This window comes from Protopterus annectens, chromosome 5.part0 (assembly GCF_019279795.1).
Source record: "Protopterus annectens isolate FY-2018-M chromosome 5.part0, PAN1.0, whole genome shotgun sequence".
Classification (NCBI taxonomy): domain Eukaryota; kingdom Metazoa; phylum Chordata; order Ceratodontiformes; family Protopteridae; genus Protopterus; species Protopterus annectens.
Window position 1 is genome coordinate 878,000,023 of NC_056735.1, and position 21,348 is coordinate 878,021,370.

The window sequence follows — 21,348 nt, forward strand, 5'->3', positions numbered from 1 at the left end:
AGTTTTCCGAAAATAAGGCTAGTTTTCCGCCCAAGGGTGCTGCTAGTTGTTCCCTGGTAGGCGGTCTCAGAGCCAAGTCACTGTGATTGTCCTGTGGAAGTGGTAGTGGCTGGATCTGTGGCAGTACTTCGTTGATTGTTGGGCTGCCACTGACGCCCCCTGTAGGCACCTCTGGATTGCCCCTGCTTCTTGGGCCTATTCCTGCCTCTCTGTGTTCTGGTGTCTGGAAAGGACCAATTCTTGGAAGGCCAGTTCCTACTAAACCTTGGAGGCTGGACCTGTAAGAAATCCTTGACTGTCTGTACAGATTTTGCTTTCTCTTCCACCTTCTTCAGCACCTGTTGTGCAGGGGGGCCAAACAAATTGAGCTTATCCATGGGAGCATCTAGAAGCTTTGATTTAACATGGTCTGGTAAGGAATGCTCTTTTAACCATGCATGCCTTCTAATCACTGTACCAGTCATAGCTGATCTAAAGGAAGCCTCCAGTGCATCATAGCCGCATTTTAAGGAATGATTACTGACCTGCTGAATGTTATGTACCATTTCCTGAAGAGATTTTTTGTCTAATGGTTCAGGCGAGGACAGTTTTTTAGTTAACTGGTCTAACATAAATTCCTGATACTGAATCATGTGGAATTGACAGTTTAAGGCCCTAGCTGAAAGAGTAGCAGAAGTGTAAACTTTTTTACCCCATCTCTCTAAGGCCCTGGATTCCCTTTCAGAGGGGAGGGGGTTTTTGGCAGAGGTAGCTGCTACTGCCTTGGGTCCCTGTGAAATAGTTTCAGGATCTGCAAAAGGAGCCTTATACAAATGATAATGTGTGTCCGGAACCCTGTAGTACCTGTCGGGCTTAGCAGGGCCAGAGGAAGTGAGTCTGGAGCAGTACAAGCATCATTAAATGCATCATCCACAACAGTAAGTACTGGAGGAATGGCTAAAGGCCTATGCTGTGGCAAATGCAAAAAGGTCCTAAGCCTTTTCCTAGAGTCTGAGAAATCCTGGCCCTGCCATTGAAATTGTTCCCTCATAGCATGCAAGGTTTCCCCAAAAGAAAATTCCTCAGGAGGAGAGGCAGAAGGAATGGAGTCTTCCGCATCAGAGTCCTCATAAGGGGAATAAGGGCCCTCTGGAGGGTCTGTATGTTCTGAATCATCAGAGGAGTAATCTGTAGAAACAGGCTCAGGGGGCTCTGCTCTAGGCCTCTTCTCTGGAGGTGGGTGAGAGGCCCTGTCAGGGTGAGGTTGGGATCCCCGGATCAAGGAAATAAGATCCTCTGCTAGACTAAGCATTTGAGTACTAGAGCTAGGCCTGTGAGAGGGGGTCTTAGCAGGCACACTCTTGGTAGATTTAGCTGCTTTAGCCCTGGCAAAAGCCTTAATCGACATGGATGCAGGGGGCCTAGCAGCTCCACGTGCAGGAGTAGATATATCTAAAGGAATAGTATCAGATAAATCCTGTGATCCTGTAGCAGCAGGTGGGATTTCAGAAGCAGATTGTGCCATGCTGGATGAGGCCTCGGTAGGAGGCAAGCTTTCGGCCGAAGGAAGGACCGTGGACTCGGTTTCAGCCGAAACCGAGACACTCGCGGTTGGCTTAACCGTGGTTTCGGCCGAAACCGCGGACCGCGAGTGTCGGTCCTTTTCCTTGCGCTTTTTAGAAAATTGCGAAGTCGGAGTCTCCGACGGCATAATATAAGCAAAAGCGTAGCCGAAAAACTCCTCAGCAAATTCCGACCGACGTCTAAGTGTCCGTCGGGTGAAAGAAGCACAGGCTAGACAAGCTGCTACGTCGTGGTCTGGGCCTAAGCAAGGTAGGCAGTAAGAGTGGAAATCTTTATGAGGGTACTTAGCTTTTTAGAAGTCTTCGGTAATAGTAATCTCTGGTTCTGACCGACCGGCACTTGCGAACAGCTTCTGCTTCGGGCGCCACGCGGCAAGAAAGACTGAGGAAAATGGCGTCGGCTGATGCCTTTATACCCGAAGAACTGCAGCTATGACGTCGGGTGAAGTGCGACATCAGCCGAGGCCAGACCCAGACTTTGGAATCCGGCCGACCGAAGGGCTGCCTGACGACAGGACAACCCATTTGTTAGTACTGCAGATGCATCCATGAAGGACATCTGGTCAGGCTTTCTGGGTGCAGAAGGAAGCGAGTCAGGATTTAAGGAAGCATCCTGAAAAACATCTTCCATTACTTCCAGAATAGGTGGAATTGCTAGAGGTTTGTACTCAGGGAGGTCTAAGAACTCCCGGAGTTCCCCAACGGGGTACTTATCTTTCTGACAATGTCCCTCTGGTGTGGATCAACCAACGCACTTGAAATCTGCTTTGGACTCTGGCAGCAAGAAAAGACTGAAGGGATGACACAGGCTGACTCTGTTTATAAACGAGCATACTGTCATCAGTTTAGGTGTCCGCCAGCCTGAGAGGCAAAATAAAAGTTTCTCTGGTAGTCGGGCCAGTCGAGGGCTTTCACAGCAGGAAATTCCATCTGGCAGGACTGCAAAAGTGAAACAAGAACATATTTGGGGTGTACTGCAAGCAATTTCTCCAAAGCTCCGAGGACCAGGAAGACTGCCTGCAGCTCCAAATGGGTATTGAGAGCCCAGTCTCCAAGAAGGAATATGTTCCCTGGACTATGGTGCTCTTTACTCCACTGTAATGGAAATATTTCTTATTTCAAAGTAACATCATTTACATCTCTCCCCCTCCCACCCCCTTCAGAATGTGCTTGCTTCTTTTCATATCAGGTCGAAATGAGATCATTACTTAAGGAAATGTTTCCCAACTATGAAGGTATATTCTTTCACTTGGGCTTTAAGAGACATAGGTTCATAGGTTGGTACTGGGATATCTGCCCGAAGGCATATATTAGCCCATCCACATTGTGCGGTATTCACCACCCCTTTAGTAGTTGCCTAGACCCTTGTACTAGCAGCTAGTACCCTTGGCCCCTATCTAGTAGTGCTGTTGGCGTGATCCCCGATGTGAACTTTCTGTTACCCATCCACTCATCAAGGTTCCTCTTGAAGAGTGATAGTGAGGGGCTCTGTCTTGTGTAGATCGGGACCCTGTTCCATAGTAAGGGAAGTCTCTGCAAAGGGAATCTATCCCTCCAGCATGTTCTATTCATTGTTGTGTTGAGGTTTACATCCCTAGAGCGTGTAGCTCGAGTAGATTTGGTTTTGCTAAGATGGAGCATGTTCAACAATTCTGAGTTGGACATGGCTCTGTACGTTAGACAGAGATCGCCTCTGAGAAAGCGGTATGCAACAGAGAACAGTCTTAGCTTTTTCAATCGTGCTGCATAGGGCAACTGTTTGAGGCCAGTAATCCTCTTGGTTAGGTACCTTTGTGGTCTCTCCAGCTGCTGGAGATGTCTAGCCAGGTACATTCCAATTGGTGCATTGTACTCAATAATGGGTCTGATGAGGGAAGAGTAGAGGGGCACCATTACATCCTTAGATCTTGATGCAAACCCTTTCGTGATCAGATGGGTCACATAGAAGGATTTTCTAACCACTTTGCCAACATGGTTATCAAAGGAAAGCTGACTATCTACTTGGGTCCCTAGATCCCTTATTTCTTCTTCAGATTTCAGCAGATTACCTCCTATGTTGTAGTTTGCGGGTACTCTGTTTTTTCCAAAGGGGATTACTACACATTTTTTTGCATTTAGCTTAAGACCATGGCTTTGACACCATGCATCAGTCTCATTTAGGCCCTTCTGGAGGATCTCCATGTCGGCCAGAGACTCTATTATAGCACCCAGTTTGCAGTCGTCCGCAAACTTAGTCAGCCACAGCCCTTCCGTGCTTGCCTGTACTTCTGAGAAGTATATGCCAAACAGGAGGGGCCCCAGGACAGAGCCCTGAGGCACACCACTCATTACTGGTCTGGATTCGGACATAGATCCTGCTACTCTTACTTTATGGGATCTGTCTGAGAGCCAGTTTGCGATACATCTTGTGACATCTGAGAAACTTTTGTAAGACATGTTCAAAGGCAGAGTATGAGATACACTTTCCTCTTTTTTGAATAGTACTTTGAATATTATATACCGTCAACATGACAAGACTACTTTGAAATATATATCAACAAATATATATTGTAAGGTAACATTTCAAATTAATAAAAGTAAGCAGAATCTTTGCATATTATCCTTACGTTGAGCAACAATGATATTAAATACTCCAATCCACTAGACCATTTGACCTAATATGGCACAATAAAAATGATTTACATTTCAGCAATGGCTTTACAATTTATACATTACCCTGATATGCTGGCAGATGATTGCATATTGTTCTTTGAAACAAAAGCTGAGGGATGCCAGGTCCTAACAGCAAATGGCTCTTCATTTTCAGAGTCAGAGAAAGGTTCAGGATACTGCAACACAGAAAAAGAAAAAAAAAAAAAAGTAATACTTCATTTTTATGAAATCTGTCTTGTGATGAAGCAAAAGCTTTAAGCACTTGTCTAGCCTTTATAAAGGTGCTATGGCATTTTACAAAATAAACTGTGGTGTACTATTTTGAATGCATTCAGAAAAATATTAAAACATCTGTTGTAAATAAAGACCTCAGGCACCAAACCACAGCAGTGAAAAGTTTTAGTGTAATGGAATTTCTGCTGTGGTAACTTCATAATTAAGCACTGTTATGACAATTTAAAACATACCATGCACTGACTTTACTGCCTGGAAATACTGTAGAATCATAATGATTAGCACTTGACAGTGCAAACAAAATGCAGACTAAAAGCAAGACTAACTAATAAATGCAGGGCTGTCAAGCATCTCAACCACTATTCAAATCCTACAAACCACTAGAAAACAAAACCAGTTTAACCATGTATCCCCATAGATTGCATATTAACGTTTAGATAGCTTTACATTTAGCAAAAGCTATTTGATGTGGGCTTCCTTCTAAACTGATGGTAGGTTACTTTCTCAGCTACATCTACTGATTAGCCTTGTAAAAGAGATAGCAAGGCGGAGGCTCCTAATTTTAGGAATTTTGTAAGTAGGTAGTCCATTGAAACATTGTTGGACATCTTTTGCAAGTACTTTATCCCTGTTAATAGATTTACTTGTTTGATTAGGAAATGATGAAAGGTGTAGAGGTCTGGAGTCAACAGGGAAGGAGGAGGATGGGACAGTGAAATTAACAGCTGGGGTGTAGGCATGCTATGTATTACAGTTTCAAGGCAGCAGCAAAGGAAGTTCCGTGGTCTCGTTGTTAGATGAATTAGGGGCTGGTGAATGTGTGGTACTTGTACCTAGTTTTTGGACTTTGCTTAACAAATGCCATAACATGTTTAATTTGCTCCCCTTGACGTTACTCTTACTGACTTGTCCCAGCACCCTTAAAAAGTGTGAGGTCTGCCTACTTCTTTTGTTTTAACCACTGGACTTACTCCAATAAGCCGAGGCTGACACAGAACATAATAGCATCCTGGGATGTCATGCCAATCATTGCTTCAGCTGGGATTTTGTTTTATACCCTCCCATTGCCCCCCCCCCCACAGTCCCTTGGTTACTTCCCAAGGGCAGGAGTGCAACGCGGATATGCTGACATACAGTCCTGCCTCTGCAGCAGCTCAGTCAATTTTCCCTGCCCTAACCCTCCTTGGGCCACACACACTCTCACGTCCCTGGCCTCCACCAGAGATTATCACGTAGGGAACAACCTTGGGCCTGCCCCTTTCCAGGAAGGGAACATCTATTCTACTGCACCCTAATCAAATCCAGATCGGCTGAGTTGTAGTCGGGGCTTTATCCCTCTGTCAACTGAGTGGACAAAAGAAATTTCATTTTAGGGGAAGAGTTACTAGGGTTAACTTTTTCAAAGCATTTTCTTTTGCTAGTTTCTACTGGCTGTTTACATTTGTTTAGCAAAACTTGTATGGCCAGAAGTCTGACTTACTGTGATTCAGTATAATTTGGACACAATCTCTTTGTAGCACTAGTTTTCAATTCAAGAGTCATCCAGGGGTGGGATGCATATTCAACCCTTGCAGACTATTTGGAATCCAAGTTCTCTAAATCACTCATATGTGTAGAGAAACTCTGTTGCATCATTTTGGCTTGGAAGGTGGTCTATAGGTGGCCACGTCAGTTCCTTTACAATAATTTAGATTTTTTTTAAGATTAAGCTACAAACTCAAATTTAATGTATGTTTCTGGGACAAAATTTATCCAAGTAAATGTGAAGTGGTGGTTACCTATGGAATCAGATTCTGGCCGATACAATGTTTTGATTTACAGATTAGAAACCACTCAAGAATGCAGGCAGTGCTTGTAATTCTATTAATCCTAGAGTATGCACTGCCAAAAGAAAGCTGCTGGAAGAGATCACCCATTGCCAAACTCTCTGCCTCCTGGTAAAGTGTGTAAGAAATGGTTCCCCGTTTGTTGATGTACCAGACCCCTGACATGCTGTGTTGTCTGAAATGCAATCACCCCAAGAAGGAAAACAACTTGAAATGCCTGCAACACCAGCAGGACTGCTCTCATTTCAAGGACACTTATGTGAAGATATGTCAGAAGATCAAAAGTTCAAAAGAATGAAAATCAAAATATCTAAAACTCAAAATAATCGAAAATATTTTTACTGAAGGGGGCGCACTTCTCATCCCCTGATAATTATACCAACTCCAAGATCACACAACACTGCAGAAAGGGAAAATTCCATTTTAGATATTCTGATTTTCAGTCTTTTCAACTTTTGAGCTTCTGAAGGGGATCCCTGGGACTACATACCCTGGACCATCCTTCCCAAGTACTGCTCTCAGTTAGGAGACACCCATAGTCACTGTGGCCTTGGGAGAGGGAACAGTGAAAGGACGGCCCTGAAAATAGTCCTCTGCATGGATTCACCATACTATGTGGGATTTGCAAATACTTGTGATGTGAATGGGAATCATCTTTGGCTGATGTCTCATTAATCACTGTACTGCTAGAATCCATTGTAGCACTCTCAAGTGAAAGCATGCCAAGGGGTCCAGTACTATGAAGGCTGCCATCGAACCCACTAGTTGTAGAATGAATATGGGTGGAGGTGAATGAAGACTAAGGATGTGTAATGCCTACTTCCTTAAGGTCTTCAATCTTGTTTGTAGCAAGCTTGCCACTTGTGTCTAGTTATCTAGACAGGCTTCAATAAATTCGAGCGTTTGTATGGGGTAAAACTGAGACTTGGATAGAGTTACAGTAATGCCCAGCTGGGAAGACAGATGGAGCAAGTGATCCCTGGCTCAAATTAGTAAAGGCTTGGTGGAAGCAGATAGGAGCCAGTCGTCTAGATATGTAAACACTCAGAATCCTTGCAGTCTCAGGTGAGCTGCAACCACTGCCATGCACTTGATTAAGTCCATGGGAGCTCTGGTCAAGACCAACAGTACTCTGAACTGGTACTGACTGGCTCCCAGATGGAAGTGTAGATATCTTCTGGAGTTCCTACATATTTTGATATGACAGTATGCATCCTGAAGATCTACAGAGCACATGTAATCATCCTTCCTTAAAAGAGGCAGCACAGACTGAACCGTGACCATCCAGAACGTTAAGTGTTTTACAAAATGATTTAGATTGCTGAAATCCAAAACTGGTCTTAGGTCTCTGGTCTCTTTTGGCAGTAAAAAGAATCTCAAGTCAGTTCCAGATCCTTCTGCAGCTTTCCTCTGATTAGGTGGAATGGTGAGAATTCTTCTGTTGTGTTTTGGGGGAAAAGGGGAAAATGGCACGCAATAACCTCTGGATATAATATTTTGCTCCCAATAATCTTTGGTAATTGCTATCCAGGTAGTGGATGCAGAAATAGGTCTCCCCTAACTGCCTTCAGAGTGCAGCAGCAGGGTAACCCTTCAGGGATGCAGATAGGGCTTCTTTGAGAAAGGAGCTATGAAACCCTAGTGTTGTAAGCCATCTTTGCCTCAAGGGAAGCCTCTCCCATTAGAAAGTACAGTTTTGTACCTACCATAAATGTAGATGTTCGAGTGTTCACCCTGCTGCAGTCATCACACTTGGATTATCCTGTCGTCAGGCGATCCCGCAGTCGGCCGGATTTCCAAAGTCTTGGTCCGACGTTGGTTGCTGTCACCTCATCCCTGACGTCAGAGCTCCAGGGGTATATATATTGTAACCGACGCCATTTTCTTCAGTTTTTCTTGCCCCAGATGTCAGGTGCCCCCATAAAGGTGATCCAAATCAGTATCAAAAATGTGAGAACACTGTACAGACAAAAAACCCTTCAGCTATAAGCAAATACATCAGTCAGGCATAGCAGAGGTTTAGCCAGTAATCAGAGAGGTTGGAGGGAGGGTAACCTGGACTGCAGCAGGGCGAACACTCGAACATCTACATTTATGGTAGGTACAAAAGTGTACTATGTTCATCGTGTTACCCTGCTGCAGTCATCACACTTGGGTTGAGTCCCAAAGCTAAGGTAGGGTAGAGGCATTATAGAACGTTAGAGGAGGCAATGAGCCCCTGCAGAACTGCAGTGGCGAAGCCTGCCCTGGACTTAGAATAAAGAGGTAAGTGATAGTGTTTGGTGAAGGTGTGTACAGAAGTCCAAGTTGCAGCTTCTAAAATTTCCTTGGTAGGAACCCCCCTGAGAAAAGCTGTAGAGGTAGCTGTTGCCCTAATTGAGTGGGACCTAATGGTAGGAGGTACTGGTTTCCCATGATGGGTATAGCAGAATCGTATGCAATGGCCTATCCATTTAGAAATGGTTTGCTTGGAAATGGCCTTCCCTTGAGTAGCTGTAGCATAGGAAACAAAGAGCTGGTCAGTTTTTCTGAAAGCCTTAGTTTTATCCAAGTAATATCGAAGCTGCTTGTGAATGTCCAAGGAATGTAGGAGTCTCTCACCTTTGTTCTGTGGACTGGGGAAGAAAGTGGGTAGATGGATGGTTTGATTTAAAGCTAAGCTGGAAACCACCTTAGGCATGAAGGAAGGATTAGTTCGTAGAGAAACTCTGTCTTGATGAAAAATGAGGAAAGGTTCCATTGCCATAAGAGCCTGTAAGTCTGAAACTCTCCTAGCAGAAGTTATAGTCAGGAGCAAGGCAGTCTTCCAAGATAGGAACTGAAGGTCTGCAGAAAAAGCTGGTTCAAAGGATGGTAATGTTAGTTTTTCCAGAACAAAGTTGAGGTCCCATGTAGGCGTAGGAGCTCTTCTAGGTGGTCTAATGTTTTTTGCCCCTCTGAGGAACTGCCTTAGGAGTGGATCTGAAAATAAAGGTGGATTTGTGTTGTAGTGAGCTGAAATAGCTGAAGCATGGATTTTAAATGAGAAGGAAAGTCCTTTATGCAACATCTCAGCTAAATACTGCAGAATGTGAGGCATATGAGGCTGAGTTGTATCTAGGCCTTTAGCTTGGTTCCAAGCAGAAAACCTTTTCCATTTGTCTGAGTAAGCCTTCCTGGTGCTTGGCCTCCTGGCTTCTAGAATAACATCCAGTACTGCTTGAGAAAGAGAAGCTGGTTGGCTACTTAATTGATTTGCCATGCCGCCAGGTTTAAGGTTTTGATCTGGCTGTGTAAAATCTGCTTGTCTTGCTGTGTGAGTAAATTAGGTATTTGAGGTAGTATCCATGGTGGGCTGTGAGCCATATTCTTCAAAAGTAGGTACCAGTGCTGGTGTGGCCAGTCTGGGGCTATGAGAATCATTCGAGGTTTCTCCTTTTTGACCTTCAAAAGAACCTTTGTGAGAAGAGGTAAGGGAGGAAAGGCATATGCTGTCAGGTGTTTCCAACTGAAGGAGAGAGCATCCACTTTCCATGCTTGTTGGTGGAATGTCCTTGTACAAAATGTTGTCAGCTGGTAGTTTTGAGGACTGGCAAACAGGTCTATATTTGGTAGGCCCCATCTTTGAGTTATCATTGCAAATATTTGTGGGTCTAGCTTCCACTCGTGGGGATCTTTGATGTTTCTGCTTAGGTCGTCTGCCAATGTGTTTTTCTGCCCTGGCAGGAAGTGAGCTTGTAACTGGACTTGGTAGGTCAGAGCTGTGTCCCATAAGATTATTGCTTGCCTGCAAAGAGGGTAGGAATGTGTGCCCCCATGTTTGTTTATGTACCACATTACTGTGGTGTTGTCCGTCTTTATTGCCAGTTGTCCAGGCTGTAGAAGATCCTTGAAGGCTCTCAGAGCTTTCTGTAAAGCAAGCATCTCTTTTTGGTTTATGTGCAGTTTTCTTTGTTCTGCAGTCCATATGCCTTGAATGCATTTCCCTGCCATGTGAGCCCCCCAGGCGTAGTCTGAAGCATCTGTTGTGATAGTTTGCCTGGGTGGGGGCAAGGTGAAAGGCTGACCCTTGTTGAGGTGACATGCCTGTGCCCACCAGAGAAATTCCTGCTGAAGGCAGGGAATGAGAGATATCATTGTGTCCAAGTTGTGGCTGTGTTGAGACCATACGTTTTTTAGGTACCATTGTAATTTCCTCATATGCAGTTTTGCAAATGGTATCAGAATGCAAGCTGCCATGAAGCCCAAAGCCTGCAGAATTTTTCTTGCAGTTAATTGGGTCTTTGTTGCCATTGTCTTGAAATATTGAGTCAGTTGTAATTGCTTGTCTGGTGTAAGATAAGCCTTCTGGGCCATTGTGTCCAAGCTGGCACCCAGGAATGTCATTTTTTGTGAGGGTACTACTTTTGATTTCTTTTCGTTTACTGTGTACCCCAGGCAATTTAGTAGATGCTTCACAAAAAACAGATGTTGAATTTTTTTTTGTGGCTTTCCACTTCTATTTATCTTGCTACTGTATTTTCGCCTGCTGCTGATACATTGTTACTGTTTATTCTGCATTTATTCTGATATTGCACTTGTTTCTCAGTTTGTTACTTTTAATATCTGTAACTGTTGCAAATTGTTTGTGTAGGCTGTGATAGCCGATTTATAGCATTTATAAGTGTTTACTGTATCTGTTCTGCTTGTCTCTTGAAAAAAAAAAAAAAAAATATCTCTTGTTTTCCCGCCTTACTAAGCTAGATTAGTCCAGTTTCAGAGCTTGCTGATCCCTGGACTTTGTTTGCAGTTCCTGTTACTGATTCTTTACCTAATTTGGAAAGGAGGAAGTTCCCTTGCTTACCAGTGGGAGTGGGAAGCATTGAGCTGCCTGTTGGTCCAGTTTTGTGAGGTTTCAGCCAGCAACTTGTAGTTTATTGGTCGTTTTGGGCCAGTTCCTAGCTTCTTTCAGCCCCCTGATATAAAAAACGCTAAACGCGCGTTAGCGCGATTTAGCGCGGAGCTGCTACCGTTGCACACTAGGGCAGCGCCGGTTAAGCAGAATTAAACTATTAGGGCTACCTAAATTCCACTTTTCAAATTTTCCCTTAAAACTACCTTCCTCAAACTATACTACTGATCTAATCAGCGTATCCTATAACTAAAAAGATCATCTCTACTTGACTCCAAGTAGAATATTCTCTACCTGTTAAACCTAGCACTTGCTCCTACAGTACTTATTACCTTGATACGGCACTCTTGTCATAGATAGTACCCCAAAAAGGCAAACCCCCATTTCTCTGTCACCCACGTCCCCCGGAATCTTTTTCAAAGTTTTTTTGTCTATTCCTTCTAGCATGTCGAGGGATCAGTTGCTAGTGTCCTCTCCTGCTCAGCTGGTGAACCTGGGAATTTTGAGGCAATGTTACAATTGCCTCATGTACACAGACAACCCTCTCCTCCTCCCACAAAACACAAATACATGCGAGAGATGCAACTATACGGCCAAACTGGAGGCTGAGCTCTCTCAACATAGGACTGGCAAGACCAGTCAGGAGGAGAAGGTTACCACACACACTATAGACCCAGTCTCACATAGTACCATCACAACCTCAAATCATACACATAAACACACAAAGACATACTCGGAGGCTCTGATCAAAAATCTACCAAAACAGCAGAGGCCACCAAAGCAGACACCCAAACAACCACCACCTCAGAACACAACACCTGCAACACATAGACCTCACAGTCAGAGTGTCAAACAGTCACAGCCCTTAAGGCCAAACACAATGCCAGACACACTAGCCATTGGTGACTCCATAGTCAGACACACTGACGTCCCGCTCACCAGACTGAGTAAGGAGAAGGTCACAGTAAGCTGCCTGTCGGGCGCTAGAATCCGCCACATAACGCAAGCACTCAGGTCTCTCAACAGCAGGTACAAATACGACTCAGTCATTGTCCATGCTGGTGTAAATGACCTGAGACGTACCTCCTTGGACTACATGAAAAGAGACATTGAGGAGCTCTCTGATTATGTAGCCCAGGCAGGTATGTCCCTGACCTTGAGCAGTATCCTACCTTCACCAAGAATGATGCCACAATACAGAGATAAGATGATCAGCTTTAACAATTGGCTTAAACACTGGTGTCATTCAAAGGGGATCCAGTGTCTGTCTGCCTGGGATGACATGCTGGACAAGCCACGCTGCTTCGCAAGGGACGGCTTGCACCTGTCACCCCTGGGATTCCGGATATTGGCAAAGGCTCTTGCCACCCCCATAGTGCCTTTTTAGGCAAGGCTCAAATTCTAAACCTACCACCCTAGAACACAAAAAGGAAAAAACTAAGGGTAATGCTGCTCAATGCCAGAAGTCTAAATCTCAAAATGCACGCACTCGAGGCCCTTCTCAGTATGGAGAACATCGATGTCTGTGCTGTGACAGAAACCTGGTTCAAGGCTCCTGAGAGCACCCCAGCACTATCAGGTTTTACCTCATATCATGCGTTCCGCCCCAAAATCCGGACAATACCAAGAAAGGAGGGTATCCATATTCATCAAGGACACCCACACCTCAAGACTGGTGGCAACGCACGATGCATCGGAGACCATCCAGGTGCAATTAACCATAGGCAAGACTGCTCTGCAAATTGTAGCATGTTACAGGCCACCCTCACAAACTCAGGAACCTCACATGGCCTTCCTGAAAACACTAGAGGGATAAATGTATCACCAAACACCATCATACTAGGTGACTTCAATTACCCTAATATAGACTGGGAACACTACTCAAGCCCAAACACCCTAGCCCAAAAGTTCCTGGAATTCATAAACTCAAATGCCATGGAACAACTAGTCACCATCCCACAAGAGGAGATAACATACTTGATCTCATCATCACGAACATGGGAGCACAATGTTCAACACCGAAGTATACCCCTCACTGGTGAGATCAGATCACAAACTAATCTCGCTGGAGGTCCTCATCCCACCCCACCTGAAATAAAAAGACCACAGTAAAGAACTTCTCAAAGCCGACTTCACACTTCTAAAGACTAGTGTGGTCTCCTTTAAGGCCCCGAGCCGGCGGAAAACAGTACTCAAGCCGCTGAATCACTTACAAATGCCTTCTACCAGCACCTGCAGGACTGCATGGATAAGGCAATCCCAAGCAAAACAAAGACTCTTTGTACCAAAGGCAAGCGTCCAGTCTGGTGGACCCCAGCCATAAACAAACTCTACAACAAAAGGAGGAAGCTACTACAAGATAGAGCAAAATCCTTAAAAGGTAAGACACCCTTGATCACTATAAGTAAACAACTAAGAGCTCTCATAAAATCATCCAAAGCAAATTTTGAGAGAAAAATAGCTAAAGACTCAAAAGACAATCATAAGGCATTCTTTAGCTATGTTAGAAACCTGGGAGGAAACTCCCAGATATGCTCAGAACTAGTCCAAAATGATGTGAAGATTACTGATCCTACAGACATTGCCAACATACTGGCTGACAGGTTCAGTGCAAACTTCTCCCCTCCCCAAAGGAGAGATATCTATACCAAACGATTGCAGCCCCCCAAACATTTCCAACGCCCAAGTTAGAACTGCTCTCTCCAAAGCAAAAAACACAGCATCCATGGGACCCGATGGTGTCCCCGGCTGTGTGCTCCACGAACTCAATGAGGAATTAAACCCACAGCTAGGACAGCTATTTAATCAAAGTCTTACCTCTGGATACGCACTGCAGGAGTGGCGCACTGCAACTGTGGTCCCACTTCACAAAGGCGGTGCCTCCACCGACCCTGGAAATTACCGGCCTATTAGCTTGACAAGCCTTATCTGCAAAGCCATGGAGAGGATCATAATGGACCTCATAAATAAAGACATAGGGAATTTGCAGACCTTGGATCCAACCCAGTTTGGCTTTGTCAAAGGCAGATCATGCCTTTTAAACTTGGTTGACTTTTTCGAAACAGTCACCAAAGCCATTGATGAGGGAAAGGCAGTCCATACAGCCTACCTCGATCTGGCGAAGGCCTTCAATACAATACCTCACTCGGGTATCATTGAAAAACTCATCAGCTTAAATGTTAACCCATACATCACAAGATGGGTTGCAAACTGGCTGAGTGACAGAACCCACAGGGTCAGAGTTGCTGGCGCCATGTCAGACTCAAAGCCTGTCACAAGTGGTGTCCCACAGGGCTCAGTCCTGGGCCCACTCTTGTTTGGCATCTACTTTTCCGAAGTACAAGCAAACACAGGAGGGTTATGGCTGACAAAGTTTGCAGATGATTGCAAACTGGGCCATAGTAGAAAACACATCTGACACAGATATCCTTCAGAAGGTTCTCACAGAAACGGATAACTGGTGCCAGAGCCATGGCCTAAAGTTAAATGCCAAAAAATGCATAGTCATACCCTTCGGGAAAAACAAGGTTACCCCTAGCTACCAAATAGGTGGCAATCCACTGAGCACAGAAGAAGTTATCAGGGACTTGGGGACCCAGGTTGATTGTAGTCTGTCATTCGACACCCATGTAGCTAAAGTAGTTAGGAAGACCTTCTACATTGCCCACCTTATCATGAAGGGATTCTCATCTAGATCAAGGGAGGTCATGGTCTCCTTTTACTCATCACTCATCAGACCAATGATTGAGTGCAATGCCCCATTCGAATGTATCTGACCCGACACTTGCAGCAGCTGGAGAGGCCACAAAAGTTCCTCACCAAAAGGATAAAGGGTCTCAAAAATCTGTCCTATGCTGCCCGACTGAAAGAACTCCAGCTCTATTCAGTCGCCAGCTTGCTCAGAGGTGACCTTTGCCTAACATACAAGGCCATGTCAAACCCAGATTTGATGAATATGCTTCACCTCAAAAATCTAGATCCATCAGAGCCACAAGGGCGGGAGACTTAAACCTCGACACGGCTATTAATAGGACGTGCTGGAGGGATAGATTCATCACCCAAAGACTCCCTATGCTGTGGAACAAAATCCCGGTATATGTGAGGCAGAGCACCTCGCTGGCCTTGTTCAAGAGAAATCTTGACCAATGGATGGGAGATCGCAGATATACCCCAGGGATTACCTCAGTGTCACTGCTCGACAGAGGCACAGCAAAATAATGGGTATAGTTCCCCATACTTAAGGGGTGGCGTAAGCCACAAAACGATGGGCTAGGCTTGTAAATGCCCTCGGGCAGATAGCCTAGTATGAACCTATGAACCTATGAGAATGTCTTTTCTTTCTGCTTGGATGAGGCAGTCCTCCAGGTATGGATATATTTGAATTCCTCTGTCTGCAGTATGCAATTACTGGTGCCCGGCATTTTGTGAATACTCTGGGCGCAGTAGATAAGCCAAAGGGCAGTGCAGAGAATTGATAATGGGTTGAATCTGCAATGAAACAGAGGTATCTTCTGCAACTTTGTCTGATAGGGACATGCAGGTATGCCTCCTTGAGGTCCAACGTTACCAGCCATGCTCCCTTGCCCAACATGGGAAGTAGCTGCTGTAGTGTTAGCATCTTGAATTTGGGAACCTGTAAGTAAGTGTTTAGAATTGAAAGGTCCAGAATTGGCCTTCAAACATTTTCCTTTATGGGTACCAGGAATAGTCTTGAGTAAAATTCTTTGCCTTGCTCTAGTGTTGGTACCCTTTGAATGGTTCTCATGGCCATGAGAGCTGTAATCTGTTTTTGAGCCTCTGCCCTTTGATTTTGTGGCAGGTTTGGCATTCCTCTTTTTACTGGCAAGGTGTGAAAGTGGAATCTGTATCCTCGTAAAATTATGTCCAGGACCCATTTGTCCTTTGTTACCATGTGCCAGTTGTCTACAAATAATGCTAGTTTCCCCCCCAGGGGGGATGACAAAAGAGCTTTGTTTGGCCAGTTGAGGTGCAATTCATTGAGTTTGCCTTCTGGTGGCCTGAGACCTGTTTTCTCCTCCCTTCTGGGATGAAGTGGTCCATTGGTGAGGCTTATACTGAGCTTGTGGTTGTCCTCTGCCCCTTGGGTGCCTGTACTTACCCCTCTGAGGCCTGTCAGTGGCTGGAAAGGACCAATTTTTGGTTGGCCAGTTTCTGCTAAAGCGAGGGGGTTGTACCTGTAGGAAATCTTTGACTGTCTGCATTGATTTTGCCTTTTCCTCCATTTTCTTTAAAATGTCTTCTGCTTCAACACCAAAAAGAACATTCTGCTGCAAGGGAGCATCTAGTAGTTTTGCTTTAACATGTTCAGGCAGACTCTGCTCCTTTAACCAGGCATGCCTACGTATAACTGATCCAGTGACCGCTGCTCTGCAGGAGGTCTCCAAGGAATCAAACCCACACTGTAAGGTATGCTTGCCCACCTGCTCGGTGGCGTGCAACAAATCCTGTACTTCTTTCAATTCAGATTGTTGAGGAAGGGTTGTTATCTTTTGTTTTAACTGAGAGATCAGAAATTGCTGATACTTAAGCATATGAAATTGGCAGTTTAGAGCTCTTATAGCTAAAGTGGCTAAGGTGTAAACCTTTTTCCCCCATCTGTCTAGTGCTCTTGAATCCCTCTCAGAAGGTACTGGATTTTTAGCCATAGAAGCCTTAGCCCCCTTGGGACCCTGGGAGATAGTCTCTGGGTCAGCTACTGGGCTTTTGTAAAGGAATTTATGGGAATCAGGTACTCTGTAATATCTGTCAGGCTTGGCCGGGGCAGGAGGCAGAGAGTCAGGGTTGAAACTGGATTCTAAATAAACATCATCCACAATGTCCAAAACAGGAGGGATGGCTAGAGGTCTGTGTTGGGGGAGTAAAAGAATCTCTCTGAGCCTTTTCTTGGAATCAGAGTAATCCTGGCCTTCCCAGTGAAAATGCTCCTTCATAGTGTGTAACGTTTCCCCAAAAGAGTAATCTTCTGGAGAGGAAGCTGAGGGAATAGAGTCCTCAGCATCAGAATCTTCATAAGGAGAGAAGGAATAGTCTTGGTCTTCAGAAGAATCCGAAGAAATAGACAGTTGTTCAGAGGAAGCAGATTCTTCCTCTTGTCTAGGCCTTTTGTCAGGAGAGGGCTGGGAACCCCTGACAGGAGTAATCAGATCTTCAGCCATCTTAAGCATCTGTTTCTTAGGCATAGGGCCTTGAACAGGTGACTGAAGTGAAGCTTTTTTCGATTTGGAAGGAGTCTTCGATTTAGAAAACGCTTTGACTGTGAGAGTCGTCGGTCTGAAAACGCCTTCAGAAAGCAAAGGTGTTTCAGAAGAACCGGCATCCTTGGAAGGTAAATCGTCGGTAGAGCCTGAAGTAAAAGGCTGCGTCGGCCTAGTACATTCTGTCAAAATATCCATAACGGTCTCGGGTTCCTCAACTATGGTAGTCGGAGGCTGCGTCGGGGCCTCACAGATAACCGGAGACCAGATCAACCGAGGCCTCGGAATCAGGCTTAGGCCTGTACTGACAATCCTTATCCCTGCGTTTTTTGTGCACGCCGGTAGTCAGTAGCTCCGACGGCATGTCATAATTAAATTTTCTGCCAAACAAGTGTCGTGCGAAATCAAAACGTCTTTTAATAGTGCGTTTATTAAATCTAGCACAAAAACGACAAGAAGTGACTTCGTGATCAGGGCCTAGGCAGGGTATACAATAAGAATGAAAATCCTTATTAGGTATTTGCTTCCCACAAGAAATATAATTGTTAACTTTTTCTGACATCGGTCTGAGGCAAGAAAAGTTTCCCCAACGGGGTACTTAGCTTTATAGAAGACTTCGGTCTGAAACTCGAATTCGAAAATCTAAGGAGTCGGCCGACCGGCACTTGCGAACTGCTTCTGCTTCGGGCACCGCGCGGCAAGAAAGACTGAAGAAAATGGCGTCTGTTGAAATATATATACCCCTGGCGCTCTGACGTCAGGGATGAGGCGACAGCAACCGACGTTGGACCAAGACTTTGGAAATCCAGCCGACTGTGGGACCGCCTGACGACAGGATAACCCAAGTGTTATGACTGCAGCAGGGTAACACGATGAACATCACCCCCTCTGCTGTGAGGGGATTATTCTCCATAGGAGGCTTGGGAAGAACCTCGTGACCTTCTGAACCACAGTTATCTGCTACCTCTCTGGTTCTGGGAAAGACTCTTCTGAGGAGTAGAAAATTTGATTCCCATGACAGAAAGAGTCTTCTCATCTTGCTGACTCCTGGAGAGTCTCTTTCACCTTAGGGCCTAATAAGACGGATCTACTAAAAGGGGCACTGATGAAAGAAAACTTGAAGAGCTAAGCAGAATCACACAGACACATCCAGGCATGCCTCCTAACTGCTAACCCAGAAGCTGCAGCTCTGAGTCATGATATATTAATCTCATGGAGGCAATGGATAAGGACTGGAGGGTGTCCAGTTGCAAAGAAACTGTTTTCTTATCTTCCGCAGACATGGACCCCAAGAGGGTAATGGATAAAGTACAGTTTTGTACCTACCATAAATGTAGATGTTCGAAGATCCACATTGCTGCAGTCCTTACACTTGGGTATACCGCTGTCCTCGGTCGGCCCGAATACCAAAGTATATGGCTGACGTCGGTCAAGGCGCATTAAACTGACGCCAGGACGTCAGGGTATAAATGCGCATGACCGACGTCATATCCTCAGTCTTTTCTTGCCCCAGATGTCAGAAGACCCTAAACAGGGTAAAATCAAAAAACCACCAAACACTAAACACCCCTGCACCCAAACTATGTACAACTTTTACAAATATACTAAAGAACAAACCTATCCACACAACCACCCCTAAACACAGAGGGAAGGAGGGAGGATTGGACTGCAGCAATGTGGATCTTGAACATCTACATTTATGGTAGGTACAAAACTGTAGTATGTTCTTCATCTCACATTGCTGCAGTCCTTACACTTGGGTAGATTCCCAAAGCAGAGGTAAGGGAGGATGGCAAATCATAGAGAAGCAGGAGCTGCCAAAATGCCCTGTAAAATAGCAGTGGCAAAACCAGCCCTAGATTTAGAGTAGAGAGGAAGGTGGTAATGCTTAGAGAAAGTATGTACTGAACTCCAAGTAGCTGCCTCCAAAATATCCTTAGTTGCCACCCCCCTTAGAAAAGCTGCAGAAGTGGCAGTAGCCCTAGTGGAATGAGGTCTAATCCCTGTTGGAATCTCCTTGCCATGATGGGAATAACAAAAAGCAATGCAAAACCCAATCCACTTAGAAATAGTTTGTTTTGACACAGGCTTGCCCTGAGAACACAAAGCAAAAGAAACAAACAACTGCTGAGACTGCCTGAAATCCTTAGTCCTGTTTAAGTAATAGCGTAACTGCCTGTGTACATCTAAAGTATGCAAAATCTTTTCCCCTTATTTTGGGGGTCTGCATAAAAGGTAGGTAAATGAATAGTTTGGTTTAAAGACACACTTGAAACCACCTTAGGCATAAAGGAAGGATTAGTACGTAAAGATACCCTATCCTTATGGAAAATCAAGAAAGGCTCAACCGCCATAAGGGCCTGCAATTCAGAAACCCTTCTTGCAGAGGTAATGGCCAACAAAAGCAGTCTTCCATGACAAATATTTCAACTCAGCAGTAGCTGCAGGCTCAAAAGGTTGTAGAGTGAGTTTTTCCAACACATAATTGAGGTCCCAAGCAGGAGTAGGAGCTCAACGTGGAGGTCTTATGTTCTTTGCCCCTCTAAGAAATTGCTTGAACAAAGGATGAGAAAACAAAGGTGGATCACAGTCATAGTGAGCTGAAATTGCTGCAGCATGAATCTTAATGGAAGAGAAGGACAAACCTTTGTCCAATAACTCAGTAAGATATTGAAGAGCCACACTCAAATTAGGCTCAGAAACATCCAAATCCTTTGCTGCACTCCAAAACAAAAATCTCTTCCACTTGTCTGCATACACTTTCCTTGTACTAGGTCTTCTAGCTTCCATAATCACATTCAAAACTTGTTGAGGAAGTTGAGCCCTGCTATGGGTCAAAACAGGATATGCCATGCTGTGAGATGAAGAGAGTGAAGCTTGATATTGAGTAGATGACCGTCCTTCTGGGACAACAGGTGTGGAATCAAAGGCAAGGGCCAAGGCGGTTTCCTTACCAGACTTCTCAGTAATGGGTACCAGTGCTGTCGAGGCCAATCTGGAGCTATCAGGATCATTCTTGGTTTGTCCTGTCTGACCTTTAGAAGTACCTTTAGGAGGAGAGGAAGAGGCGGAAAGGCATACACATGAAGATTTTTCCAACTGAAAGAAAGAGCATCCACTTTCCAAGCTGCATGATGAATCCTTTTGTGCAAAACTTTGGCAGCTGGTGGTTTAGAGGAGAAGCGAACAGATCTATGTCTGGAGTTCCCCATGACACTGTCAATTGCTGAAATACATGAAGATCCAATTGCCACCGTGGGGATCCATGATTTGTCTGCTTAACACATCTGCTAAGGAGTTCTGCACTCCCGGCAGAAACCTTGCCTGAAGATTTAGTTGTAAACTGAGAGCAGTGTCCCACAAAATCATTGCTTGTCTGCATAGAGGGTAAGAATGTGTTCCCCCTTGTTTGTTGATGTACCACATGACAGTTGTGTTGTCCGTTAGAATCAGCACCTGTCCTGGGAGAAGTAAATCCTTGAAAGCCATTAATGCAAACTGGACTGCCAACATCTCCTTCAAGTTGATATGTAGATGCTGTAGTCTGACAGGCCACTTGTCCTGTATCCACTTTCCATTGAGATGAGCTCCCCAAGCTTTGTCCGAGGCATCTGTTGTTAGAATCTGACTCCTCTGGCCGGGTCACAGAAAGTCCCTTGTTTAGGTGACATTGCTGAGCCCACCACAAAAATTCCTTTTGGATGCAAGGTATTATTTGAATGACAGTGTCCAGATCCTGGCAGTGCTGTGTCCATAGATTCTTGAGATACCATTGTAGCTTCCTCATATGCAGTTTGGCATTGGGAAGCACCAGAATACAAGATGCCATGAACCCTAAGGCTTGAAGGACTGTCCTTGCAGTCAGCCCGGACTGATGTGATAGTTGTTGGAAGTAAAGGGAAAGATTCTTTTGTTTGTCCGGGGTCAAAAAAGCCATCTGGGTTGCTGTATTCAGTCTCACACCCAGAAAGCACATGTCTTGAGAGGGT

At 44.9% G+C, this 21,348-nt stretch overlaps 1 protein-coding gene across 2 annotated transcripts in view; it reads right to left on the reverse strand.

Annotated features, from left to right (window-relative positions):
- RNF169 (ring finger protein 169) overlaps positions 1 to 21,348 on the reverse strand; it is a 689,470-nt gene that overhangs the window by 183,291 nt on the left and 484,831 nt on the right. For both annotated transcript variants that reach the window (XM_044072675.1, XM_044072676.1), the window contains exon 4: positions 4,278 to 4,390. In XM_044072675.1, coding sequence (XP_043928610.1) covers positions 4,278 to 4,390 — 113 coding nt within the window. The remainder of the gene's footprint in view (positions 1 to 4,277; positions 4,391 to 21,348) is intronic.